The sequence below is a fragment of the Fringilla coelebs genome, assembly GCF_963513975.1.
Source record: "Fringilla coelebs genome assembly, chromosome: 1".
In the NCBI taxonomy this organism is placed as follows: Eukaryota; Metazoa; Chordata; class Aves; order Passeriformes; family Fringillidae; genus Fringilla; species Fringilla coelebs.
Window position 1 is genome coordinate 152317092 of NC_140028.1, and position 11447 is coordinate 152328538.

At 61.9% G+C, this 11447-nt stretch overlaps 2 protein-coding genes across 3 annotated transcripts; both read left to right on the forward strand.

Moving 5' to 3' along the window:
* Positions 1–1220: 1220 nt before the first annotated feature.
* LOC311155213 (D-serine dehydratase-like) lies at positions 1221–6493 on the forward strand. 2 transcript variants are annotated; one of them, XM_084208178.1, is made up of 8 exons: positions 1221–1306; positions 2054–2203; positions 3178–3462; positions 3951–4137; positions 5333–5454; positions 5534–5723; positions 5808–5913; positions 5984–6493. In XM_084208178.1, exons 1-8 carry the CDS (start codon positions 1287–1289, stop codon positions 6484–6486), a joined length of 1563 nt encoding a protein of 520 aa, XP_084064304.1. In that variant the 5' UTR covers positions 1221–1286; the 3' UTR covers positions 6487–6493. The 2 variants fall into 2 exon arrangements, with proteins under 2 accessions (XP_084064304.1, XP_084064305.1); XM_084208179.1 differs by having other exon boundaries at positions 3178–3458; positions 5984–6224.
* A 466-nt stretch (positions 6494–6959) lies between these two features.
* LOC311155218 (uncharacterized protein) lies at positions 6960–11264 on the forward strand. The gene is made up of 6 exons (XM_084208207.1): positions 6960–7084; positions 7836–7920; positions 8003–8062; positions 9953–10124; positions 10192–10331; positions 11043–11264. Exons 1-6 carry the CDS (start codon positions 7040–7042, stop codon positions 11195–11197), a joined length of 657 nt encoding a protein of 218 aa, XP_084064333.1. The 5' UTR covers positions 6960–7039; the 3' UTR covers positions 11198–11264.
* Positions 11265–11447: the final 183 nt, after the last annotated feature.

Sequence of the window (11447 nt, forward strand, 5' to 3'; positions counted from 1 at the left end):
ACCCCTCGCTGGGACGGGGGGTGGCACAGCCCCCCCGCCGTGCCCGCTGGTCAGGAGCCGGCAGCGTGTGGGTGTCCCCCCCTTATTTTTTATTTCTATCCATTTTTAGAGGTTTTACAGAAAAAGAATTGTTATTAATAATTAATAATAATAATATATCTGTGGGAAATCAAGGTGTGAGGCCCGTGGCTGCCCCAAGATGGGGACATACCCCTTCCTGTGTGTGTCCCCCAGTGTCCCCCCACTCCAGTGTCCTGCATGGGGGGGCCCAGCACAGGCTGTGGCACACAGGGACACTGGTGCCACCAGTGGGGCAGGACTCAGCAGCTCTGTGCCCACGTGTTATGGGCGGGGGGGCTCAGCAGCTGCACACACATGTGTCACAAGTGTGGGGGTCTCAGCAACCCTGGACTCCCATGTCACAAGTCTGGGGGGTCCCAGGTGCTCTGTAGCCAGGTGTGACAAGTGGGGGGGGGTCTCAGCCACTGTGAACCTCCATGTCAGGAGTTGGGAGGGGTCTCAGCAGCTCTGTACCCACCTGCCACAATTTTAGGGGGTCTCAGTAGCTCTACACACACGTGTGACAAGTTTGGGGGATCCCCGTGGCTGTACAGACACCTGTCATGAGTGTGGGGGTCCTCAGTAGCAGCTGTACATAAGTGTGACAAGTTTGGGGGATCTCAGCAGCTGTCAACCCCTATGTCATGAGTTTAGGGGTGTCTCAGCAGCTCTCCACACATGTCACGAGTTTAGGGGTGTCTCAGCAGCTCCCCACACGTGGCATGAGTTTAGGGGGGTCCCAGCAGGTCCCCAAATATGTGTCACGAGTTTAGGGGGTCCCAGCATCTCTCCACACGTGGCATGAGTTTACGGGGGTCTCAGCAGCATCAGTTGTGTCCCCCCATGTCCCAGGCAGGGGCAGTGGGTCCCCAGCAGCCCCTCACACGTGTCAGGAGCACGAGTGGCCCCAGACCCCCGTGGTCTCTGTCCCGTGTCAGAGCATGGGGGGTCTCGGCAGTCCCCGCTCCCGGAGCCCGTCCCGCTCTGGCGTTCCCTGCGTGTCCCTCCCGGATCCGGCTGTTCCCGGAGCTGGCAGCCTGTCCTGGCCGCGGCTCCCGAGCGTGTCCTCCCCTGGCCCTGCCACCCCGGCGAGGCCCCTCGGCTGGCAGTGACCCTTGTCCCCGCTCTGGCGGCGGTGCCACGGCGTCACGTGGGGCCGAGGGCACCCGCGCGGCCACCGGAGCCACCGCAGCGCAGCCGGGAGAGCCGCGGCGCCGGACGGAGCCATGGACGGACGCACGGACAGGTGGGCAGGGCAGGGAGGGGACACGGGCGGGGGCAGGGGACACCGGGCTGGCGGGGCCACGAGGTCGCGCTGCTGGAGGGTGTTCCTGTCCCGCTGGAGATTGGACTAGTGTCCCTGTTCCCGAATTTTGGCTCAGGTGGCTCCCTCCCAGGTGACCCAGCTACCGGCATCCTGTCCCAGGGAGCCCCCCCAAAGTGTCCCTTTTCCCGGGTGTCTCAGTCCCAGATGTCCCCCTGCCCTGTGTCCCTACGCCAGACGACCCATTCCCAGATGTTCCAGTGCCATATTTCCCAGTCCCAGGTGTCCAAGTCCCAGGTGTCACAGTCCAAAATGTCTCTGTTCCATAGATCCCAGTCCCAGGCATCCCTGCTGCCAGTATCCCTCTCCAAGGTGACCTGAGTGTCCTTGTCCCAGGTGTCCCAGGTGTCCCCCTCCTCAGTTTCCCACTCTCCCATACCCCAGTCCCAGCTTCCACCTTACTCCAGGAAACCCCTGGATTGTGCCCAAGGAGGAAGGGACACTCTGGAGCTGCCCCAGCACCATCGCCACCCAAAGTCCCCCCCAAGGCGACATCCCTGGGGGAGCCCGTGGCCCCCACCTGGGGACAGAGACCCCCAGCACCCTCCTCTGGGGGTGCAGGGTGGTGTAAGGTGGGCACAAGGGGTTTCTGAGCGTGCAGGGTGGGTTTAGGTTGGGGAGGGGTTCACAGCAGGTTCCCCCCTCTCCCGCCCCTCCCCACATTCCCAGCTCGTGGCTGGGAGCCCCCCTGGAGCAGTTGCCCACCCCGGCGCTGACCCTGGACCAGGCCACGCTGCGCGGGAACGCCGAGAGGATGCGGGAGCGCTGCCGGGCGCTGGGGCTGCGCCTGCGGCCCCACGTCAAAACACACAAAACCCTGTGAGTGCCACCCCAGAGGCCCCAGGAGCCACCCAGGGTCTCCCCTGAATTCCCCCCATCCCTCTGGGTCCCCTCAGTACCCCTCAACCTTCACACAGTTTTCCTCCCAGCATCTCCCCACCCTCACATCGTTCTCCAGCATCTTCCCACCCTCCCCATCAGCATCCCACCCCAGGATCCCCCAGTTTGTCCAGCATCCTCCCAGTATCCCTCCCAGCATCCCTCCCTCTTCCCCCCAGGATACCGCACCTTCCCACCCAGCATCTCCCAGTCCTGCCCCAGTTTTCCTCAGTATTCCCCCAGCTTCACCCCCAGCCTCTCCCCATCATCCCTCCAGCATCCCCCCCACATTCCCCCACAGAATCCCTCCAGCATTCCCCATATCCTCTCTCAGCATTCCTCAACTTCCCCCCTCCCCAGTATCCCTCCATTAATCCTACAGATTCCTCCCAGTGTCCCCCCTTAGCACCCCTCAGTTTCCCTCAGACACCTTCCCAGGATCCCTCCTACCACCCCCTCATCCACCCCCCCTTCCCCCAGGTATTTCCCCATCCTCCCCAGTATCCCCCCACCAGCCTCCCAGTATCCCCCATCCTCTCCATTGCACCAGCTTCTCCCCCGGCATCCCACCAGGTGCCTCCTCATCCTCCTTCTCACCATCCCCCCATCCTCCCTCCCAGTATCCCTCCACCCTAACTCCCAGTATCCCCCATCCTCACTCCCAGTATCCCCCCATCCTCACTCCCAGTATCCCCCCCATCCTCACTCCCAGTATCCCCTCATCCTCACTCCCAGTATCCCCCCATCCTCACTCCCAGTATCCCCCCATCCTCACTCCCAGTAACCCCCCACCATCCCAGTATCCCCCAGGTCTCCCTTAGCACCCCAGCACTTCCTGAGAACCCCTCCCAGCACCCTCCCAGCACTCCCCGCCATTCCCTCCTCCGTCCTCCTCCTCACTGCCGCATTCCCAGGGAAGGCGCGGAGCTGGCGACGGGCGGGACCCGCCGTGGCATCGTGGTGTCCACGCTGGCCGAGGCTCACTTCTTCGCGGCCGGGGGCTTCGATGACATCCTGTACGCCTTCCCGGTGCCGCGCTGGCGCCTGGCCGAGTGCTCGGCGCTGGCCCAGCGCCTGCAGCAATTCCAGGTGCTCCTGGACAGCCCGCAGGGGCTGGAGATGCTGCTCCAGAACCCCCTTCCCGGCGGGAAGCGCTGGCTGGTCTGGCTCAAGCTGGACTGCGGGAATGGCCGGGGTAGGTGAGCCCCAAATCCCATCCTGGGGTGTAGGGAGGGGACATTGTATGCTGTCCCAAGGGGTGGGGTGGGATGCTCTGAGTGCCCCCAAAGCCGGCATCTCAACCAGGATGGGGCACTGAAGCCCCCTAAAAGTCATTAATCAAGGGTGTTCCTCAGGGAACAATGTCCTGTGTCCCTCCAAGCTCCCAGATCCCCCATCCCAACCATGATGGAGCATCTAAACCCCCCCAAAATTGCTATTTAAGGGTGCTCCATAGGGAGGGATCTCCATCCCAACCATGATGGAGAATCTCAGCCCTTCCAAACTCATTTTTCCCAGCCATGCCTGAAAAACACAGCAGAAATGGCCCCAAAGCCCCACCATGGCACCTTCAGACCCCATTCCCACATTCCCACCGCCAGGATGCTCCATGGGGGCGACGCCCCGGTGTCCCCTCACCCATGTCCCCAAACCTCAACCCCCCTGCCACACTGTGTCCCCTCCCCAGCCGGGATTCGTCCCACGGATCCCGAGGCGCTGGCCCTGGCTCGGGCCATCGCCCAGGGCTCCCCGGAGCTGGTGACACTGGTGGGGGTCTACGCCCACTGCGGGAACACCTACGGCTGTCGCGACATCCCGGCCATCCAGGCCATCGCCAGGGACACCACGGCTGCCGTGCTGGAATTCGTCACCGCGTGAGTGGCCGGGATGAGCGGGACGGCGGGGATCTGGGGACAGGGAGGGTCAAGGCGGCCGCTGTCCCCGTCCCAAAGCGCGGCTGTTGGCTGTAAATGCGAATCACCCCCATAAAGGGGCCTTCAAAGCCCCCCCGGGGGGCATCGAGGGGTGGTGGCGGCGCCGCTTTGGCCTTTGATGTGGCTGCGGCGGCGGGCTGTGACCTGGGGCATTGTCCCCTCCCTCCTGCCTGTCACCCTTTCATCCTGGCGGGGGTCCGCATCCTGCAGGGAATTGCGGCCGGATGGGTCCTGCTGGGAAAAGGGGGAGGAATCTCCACCTTCCACCCCCCCACCACGCCAGGGACAGGGATGTGCCCGCCTGGGGACACGTCCTGGGGGCCACCGGCCCGGCCCAGCCCGGTCGTGGCACCAGGTTGTGGTGGGGAAACCCCCAATCCCACCCCTCCCCAAAATCTGGGGGCTCCCGGGCACATCTGGGGCTGGTTCCAAGCACATCTGGGGGACCAGAAATATCTGGGATGGGTCCCAGGTGCCACTGGGGGTGTCCTGGCACATCTGGAGGGCATTTCTGGCACATCTGGGAACAGCCTGGCACAGCTGAGGGGATTCCAGGCACATCTGGTTGATCTCTGGCACAAGTGGGGCCTCCCAGGCACATCTGGTGGCACCCTCACACACCATGGGGAGGTCTGCAGCACATCTGGGGGCTCTCAGAACCACCTGGAGGGGCCTCCAGCACATCTGGGGGCTCTCAGACACATCTGGGAGTGCTTAAAAACATCTGGGGGGTGTCCAGCTCATATGGGTGGATCTCTGGCACATCTGGGGATAGTTGGGCACATCTGGAGGGTGCTCTGCCACATCTGGAGGGATCTGGAGGGACACCCACCAGCCCTGAGTCTTTGAGGGGGCTCTTGGGCACATCTGGCTGGCACCTGGGCATATCTGGATGTGTCCCCAGCAGATCTTGCGTTCTCCCTGGCACGCTGGGCGGAGGCTCTGCCACACCTGGATGGCTCCCTTGAGTTTTTAGGGGGCTCCCTGGTGCACATCTGGGGCACCCAGAGGTGCAGGACCCACCTCTGCTCTTGTTCCTGGTGGTGCCTTGGGGTGACAGACCCCTCTTCTGGCCACCCAGGGGTGACATCCCCCACCCCAATGACCCAGAAGTTTCCCCCTCGTGTGTCTCCAGGCTGCGGCAGGCGGGGATCCCGTGTCCCCAGGCCACCATCGGCTCCACCCCGTCCTGCAGCCACCCGGTGCCGGAGATGTCGCAGCTCACCGAGGTGCACCCGGGCAATTACCTCTTCTACGGTGAGCAGGACGGGTCCCCCGGCCGGGAGGGACCCCCCGAGGGTGGGACACGGCCAGGCTGAGCTCCTGTCCCCCGCAGACCTGCAGCAGACCCAGCTGGGCTCGTGCCGGCCCGAGGAGGTGGCGATCCGTGTCCTCACCAGGGTCATCGGGCACTATCCCCACCGCGGGCAGCTGCTGGTGGACTGTGGCTGGGCCGCCCTGAGCCTGCACGGCCGCGACCAGGGACCCCCGGGCTGTGCCGCCATCGAGGGCCACCCCCAGCTCAGGTGACACCCGCGGGGGGGGCGAGGAAGCGGGGGGGGGGGACAGGCGAGGGCGGGAGGTGACACCCGCCCCTCGTGTCCCCACAGGCTGGTGGGGCTGACCCAGGAGCACGGGCAAGTGGAGGCCGTGGATGGGCAGCTGGATTTCGAGCAATTCCCGCTGGGAAGCACCTTGGCGCTCATCCCGTTCCACGTGAGTGTCAGCCCCGCGTGTCCCCTCTGTGCCAGCGCCGTGTCACAGCTCGGTGTCCCCTCTGTCGCAGGCCTGTGCCACGGCCGCCATGCACCCCGTGTACTTCGTGCACGCTGCCGGCAAGGTGGTGGAGCTCTGGCGCCCCGTGCGCGGCTGGTAGAGAGGAGAGAGAGGAGATTGCGGGGGGATGCATCCGCACCCAAACCCTGCACCCACCCGGGCACCCTGCACCCACCCTGGACCAAGGCTCTGCACCTACAACGAGACCCTGCACCCGCTCCGAGTCGCTCTGTGCACCCATGCTGGGGTCCCAGAGCCCCAACAGGGTGTTGCACCCACATGGGGTGCTGCACCCACTCCCACACCCTGCACCCATTCTCACTCTGCACCCGCTCCCACACCCTGCACCCACTCCCACACCCTGCACCCATTCTCACTGTGCACCCATTCCCGCTCTGCACCCACTCCAAGATGCTGCACCCACACCGGGGCTCAATAAAGCTGCTTCTCCCGCTTCCAGGCGCTTATTCCCGCGGGGAAGAGCCGTGGGGAGGTGGCGGGAGGAGTGGGTGACGCCGTCCCTTCGGTGCCCTCGATCCCAGTTCGGACCGGTCCGGTCCAAGTTGGACCCGTCCCGACGGGCGGGACTCGAACCCGGGACCCCCAGTGCTGTGAGGGGCAGGGCTCCACGCCTGGCCACGCCTCCATGCCGCGCGCAGCCAACGGGAGCGCGCCCCGCCCTGCCCTGCCCGGGGGAGCCACGCCCAGCCCGGCCCGGCCCAGGCGCGACGGGGCGGCCGAGCGGAGCCGAGCGGGGCCGAACGGAGCCGAACCGGGACCGAAGGGAATCGAACCGAGACCGAACAGGGCCGAGCCGGAACCCAGCGGGGCCGAACGGAGCCGAATCGGGACCGAACGGGGCTGAGCCGGGACCCAGCGGAGTCGAGCGAAGCCGAACCGGGACCTAGCGGAGCCGAACGGGACCGACCGAGACAGAACAGGGACCGAGCGGGGCCGAACCGAGGCCGAGCGGTGCCGGACGGGGCCGAAGCGGTTCGGAGCAGTTCGGTGCCGCTCGGCCCCGGTTCGGCCCGGCCCGGAGCGGGGTCCCGGGCCGGTGCCGGCGATGCGGCCGCTCCCGGTGCCGCTGCTGCTGCTGCTGCTGAGCCCGGTGCGGGCGGGACGGGAGCGGGAGGGGATCGGGACCGGGATGGGACGGGCCAGGTCTCCCGCTGCCCCCGGGCGCTCCGGGTCACTTCGCTCCGTGGCTTTTGTTGAAGTTTTTTTGGGTTTGGTTCGGTTAAATTTGGGTCATTTCGATTCAGTTCCTTTTCTTTCATTTTATTCCATTTTCCTCCATTTTTTTCTTTTCATTTTCTTTTATTTTCCTGGTTTATTTTATTTTTATTTTCCTTTTTATAATTTTATTTTTATCATCCTGTTTAATTTTTAATTTTTTCCCCCCGCTTTTATTTCATTCTCTTTTTTTGAATCTCACTTTATTTTCCTCTTTTATTTTTTTCTTTTCCTTTTAAATTCTATTTAATTTCCCTGGCTTATTTCATCTTTTCCTATTTTACTTTCCTTATTTTCTACTTCACGATTTTACTTATCCTATTTTCCTTTATTTTCCTTCATTTCACGTTCTTTTCCTTCCACTTTAATTTAGTTCAGCTTTTCCCTTCCTTTCTCCTCCGTTTATTTCGTTGATTTCTCTTCATTCCTTTCCATTTCAATGCTGTTTATCTCATTTGTATTTACTATTTATTTCCTTTTTTACTCTTTCCGTATGATTCCCCGCTTTTATTCCTCTCCCTTTCTCGTTGTTTTTACTGCCCCTCCAAACCCCTTTCCCCTGCTTGGGTGGCTCCCGCTGGGAATTGGATTGAGGGGAAACTGAGGCAGACCCGCTGTGCCCGCAGGTGCCGGGGCGGGCCGGGGGGTGCCCGCCGTGTCCCCGCGGGCTCCCCGAGCCCTGCGACAGCCGCTGCCCACCCTGCGCCCGCAGTGAGTACCCCCGAACCACCCCGAACCCAGAAACACCCCCCAAAAACCACCCCAAAAACCCCAAAATGCACCGACCCCGCAGCGCGGAGCCCCGCGGAGGAGGAGCCGGAGGAGCCGTGCCCGCCCTGCCCGCCCTGCAGCCGTGAGTGGCACCGGGACACCGGGGGGGCACGGGGGGGCTGGCCAAGGGTCCCCTCCTGTGCCTCAGTTTCCCCATGTTGCTCCCTAATTTCCCCCTTTGTTCCTCATTTTTCCCTTGCTGGGCCTCAATTTCATCTTTTCGTGCCTCAGTTTCCCCATGTTGCTCCTCAATTTCACCTTTTCATGCCTCAGTTTCCCTTTTGTTCCTCAGTTTCCCCTTTGTTCCTCAGTTTCCCCATGTTGCTCCCTAATTTCCCCTTTTCGTGCCTCAGTTTCCCTTTTGTGCCTCAGTTTCCCCATGCTGTGCCTCAATTTCATCTTTTCATGCCTCATTTCCCTTTTGAGCCCTAGTTTCCCCATGTTGCTCCCTAATTTCCCCCTTTGTTCCTCAGTTTTCCCTTGTTGGGCCTCAATTTCACCTTTTCGTGCCTCAGTTTCCCTTTTGAGCCTCAGTTTCCCCATGTTGCTCCTCAATTTCACCTTTTCATGCTTCAGTTTCCCTTTTGTGCCTCAGTTTCCCTTTTGTTCCTCAGTTTCCCCTTTGTTCCTCAGTTTCCCCATGTTGCTACCTAATTTCCCCTTTTCGTGCCTCAGTTTCCCTTTTGGGCCTCAGTTTCCCTTTTGGGCCTCAATTTCATCTTTTCATGCCTCAGTTTCTCCATGTTGCTCCCTAATTTCCCCTTTTGTGCCTCATTTTTCTTTGTGTGCTTGTTTCCCCATGCTGCTGCTCAGTTTCCATTTTTTGTGCCTCAGTTTCCTTTTCATGCCTCAGTTTCCCCATGTTGCTCCCTAATTTCCCCTTTTGTGCCTGTTTCACCTTTTCCTGCCTCAGTTTCCCTTTTATGCCTCAGTTTCCCTTTTGAGCCTCAATTTCCCCTTATTGCTCCTCAGTTTCACCTTTTTGTGCCTCAGTTTCTCTTCTGTGCCTCAGTTTCCCCAAGCTGGTCCTTAATTTCCCCTTTTGTGCCTCAGTTTCCCCATGCTAATTTCACTATTTCGTGCATCAATTTCCCTTTTTGTGCCTCAGTTTCCCCAGGTTGCTCCCTAATTTCCCCTTTTGTGTCAGTTCCCCTATGTTGCTCCTTAATTTCCCCTTTTGTGCCTCAGTTTCCCCTTGTGGTTCCTCAATTTCCCCTTTTCCTACCTCAGTTTCCCCTCATCATGCCTCTCTCCTGATGTCATTCCTTGATTTCCCCACACTGTGCCTCAGTTTCCTCTTGTTTCTCTCACTGTCCCCTTTTGTGTCTCAGTTTCCCGTCCTGTTTCATTTTCCTCACATTGTGCCTCAGTTTCCCCACAATGTTCACAATTTCCTCCCTTCGTGCCTCAGTTTCCTCTTGTTCTGCCTCAGTTTCCCCTTTTGTGCCTCAGTTTCCCCAGTCACCCCTCAATTTCCCCATGTCCTACTTTATTTTCCTCGTGTTGTGCCTCAGTTTCCCTTTTTTTACCTTATTCCCTCGTTTTGTGCCTCATTCCCCCTTTTTCTCCCTCAGATTCCCTCTTGTCCCTCAGTTTCCCCTTTGTCCCTCATTCCCTTTTTTGTGCCTCAGTTTCCCCTGTTTTATCCCATTCCCTCTTTTTGCCTCAGTTTCTCTTTTTCACCTCCTTCCTCTTTTTCTGCCTGTTTCCATTTTTTCTTTCACCCCCTTTTTGTGCCTCAGTTTCCCTTTTCCCCCTCACCGTGCCTCAGTTTCCCCTTTCCCCCCCCCTCACCGTGCCTCAGTTTCCCCTTTTCTCCCTTACCGTGCCTCAGTTTCCCGCCGTGTCCCTCAGGGGGTGGCCGGGGCGCTGTCCCCAAACCCGGGGGTCTTTCCTCGCTCGCCTTTCCCGGTGGACGCTGAGGCAGGGCCGCCATGTCCTCATTCCCTTCCCCTTTCCGGGGCTCCCACAGACGAGGCCACGGCGCCGCTCGCTGAGGGGACCCCGCCGGTGTCGGGGGCCCCCCGAGTGACCCCGCCGGTGTCGGAGCCCCCCCCCGAGCCCCCCGGGGACATCATCCCCCTGTACTGCGCCCTCCTGGCCGGCCTCGTCGTGGGGCTCGTGGCCTACGTGGCCTTCAAGTGGTGAGTGAGGGGTTCCGGGGGGCCGGGGGCGTTTGGGGACCCCCGGTGAACCCCGGTGTCCCCGCAGCTGGGACACCTGCAGGAAGAAGCGGCAGCTGGACAAGGCGCGGGACACGGGGGACGCGACGGTGGCCGCGGACCCGGAGAAGCTGCGGGGGGACAGCGGCGTCTGCGCGGACGGCGCCGGCCTGGAGCCGCCTCAGCCCCGTGAGCGCCCCGGGCCCGCGGGTGTGGGGGCAGCCGGGCCTGGGGGGGTTTGGGGACACCCGGATCTGGGGAATGGGGGGGACACCCAGCCCTGGGGGGGTTTGGGGGGACACTCGCGAGTTTGGGGACACCCAGATCTGGGGGACACCCAGGCCTGAGGAGGTTTGGGGATACCCAGCCCTGGGGACACTCAGCCTTTGGAGGGATTGGGGGGGGACACCCGGCCCTGGGCATTTATGGACACCCAGCCCTGGGGGTGTCTGGGGGGACATCTACGGGTTTGGGAACCCCAGCCCCAGGGTTTGCGGACACCGAAATCTGGGGGGGCTTGAGGGGGACCCGCGGGTTTGGGGACACCCAGCCCTGGGGAAAGTGAGGGTTTGGGGGGACACAGAAGCCTGGGGAGGGTCAGGGTTTGGGGGCACCTGAGAATTTTGGGGTGGATGGGGTGGGATGGGATGGGATCACCGAGCACTTGGATGTGGTCGGGGAGCCCCCAAATGGGATTGGGGAGCACCCAAAGGGGTCGGAAAGCCCTTAAATGGGATCAGGGAGCGCTTGGATGGGGTCGGAAAGCCCCCAGTGGGATCGGGGAGGACCTGGATGGGTCGGGAGTCCCCTACACTTCCAAGGTGGGTCAGGAGCCGCCCCCGCCCCTCCGTCTGTCCCGGGGTGGAATTCCCGGGGTGCTGACCCCGTCCCTCCCCGCAGCGCCCCCCGAGGGTCCCTCCCCGCTCGCGGGGTCCCCGCGGCGCCAGGAGGAGCCGGGAGAGCTGGAGCGGCTCCTGGAGCCGGGAGCACCCGGCAGCGACCGGCGCGGCCCCGGCCCCGCGGGGGCACCGGGGGACATCACCTCCGCCGTGTGACACCCCCGGCGACACCGGGGCCGCGCCGGCGGCTGCTCCCGGCGGTGCTCCCGCTTCCCGATGGATTCCTGGGGAATTTTTTATGTGCGTTTTGTACTTTTGTAGGGATTCTGGTGGGGGGGGGGACAGGGACCTTTGGTGGCTGGTGCCTGGGTGGGGGCATTAAACGTGTCACTGGGTGCCACCAGGGTTTGTGTCCTCAGGTGTCTGTGTGTCCGTGTGTGTTCCCAGGATATGTCCCTTTGGGTGT

Coding starts and splice junctions, on each gene's coding strand:
- LOC311155213 (XM_084208178.1), top strand. CDS start 1,287: ATGGACGGACGCACGGACAG. Junction 3,463..3,950: donor TGCGGGAATGGCCGGGGTAG/GTGAGCCCCAAA, acceptor TCCCCTCCCCAG/CCGGGATTCGTCCCACGGAT. Junction 4,138..5,332: donor GTGCTGGAATTCGTCACCGC/GTGAGTGGCCGG, acceptor GTGTGTCTCCAG/GCTGCGGCAGGCGGGGATCC.
- LOC311155218 (XM_084208207.1), top strand. CDS start 7,040: ATGCGGCCGCTCCCGGTGCCGCTGCTGCTGCTGCTGCTGAGCCCG. Junction 8,063..9,952: donor GCCCTGCCCGCCCTGCAGCC/GTGAGTGGCACC, acceptor GGGCTCCCACAG/ACGAGGCCACGGCGCCGCTC. Junction 10,332..11,042: donor CCTGGAGCCGCCTCAGCCCC/GTGAGCGCCCCG, acceptor CCCTCCCCGCAG/CGCCCCCCGAGGGTCCCTCC.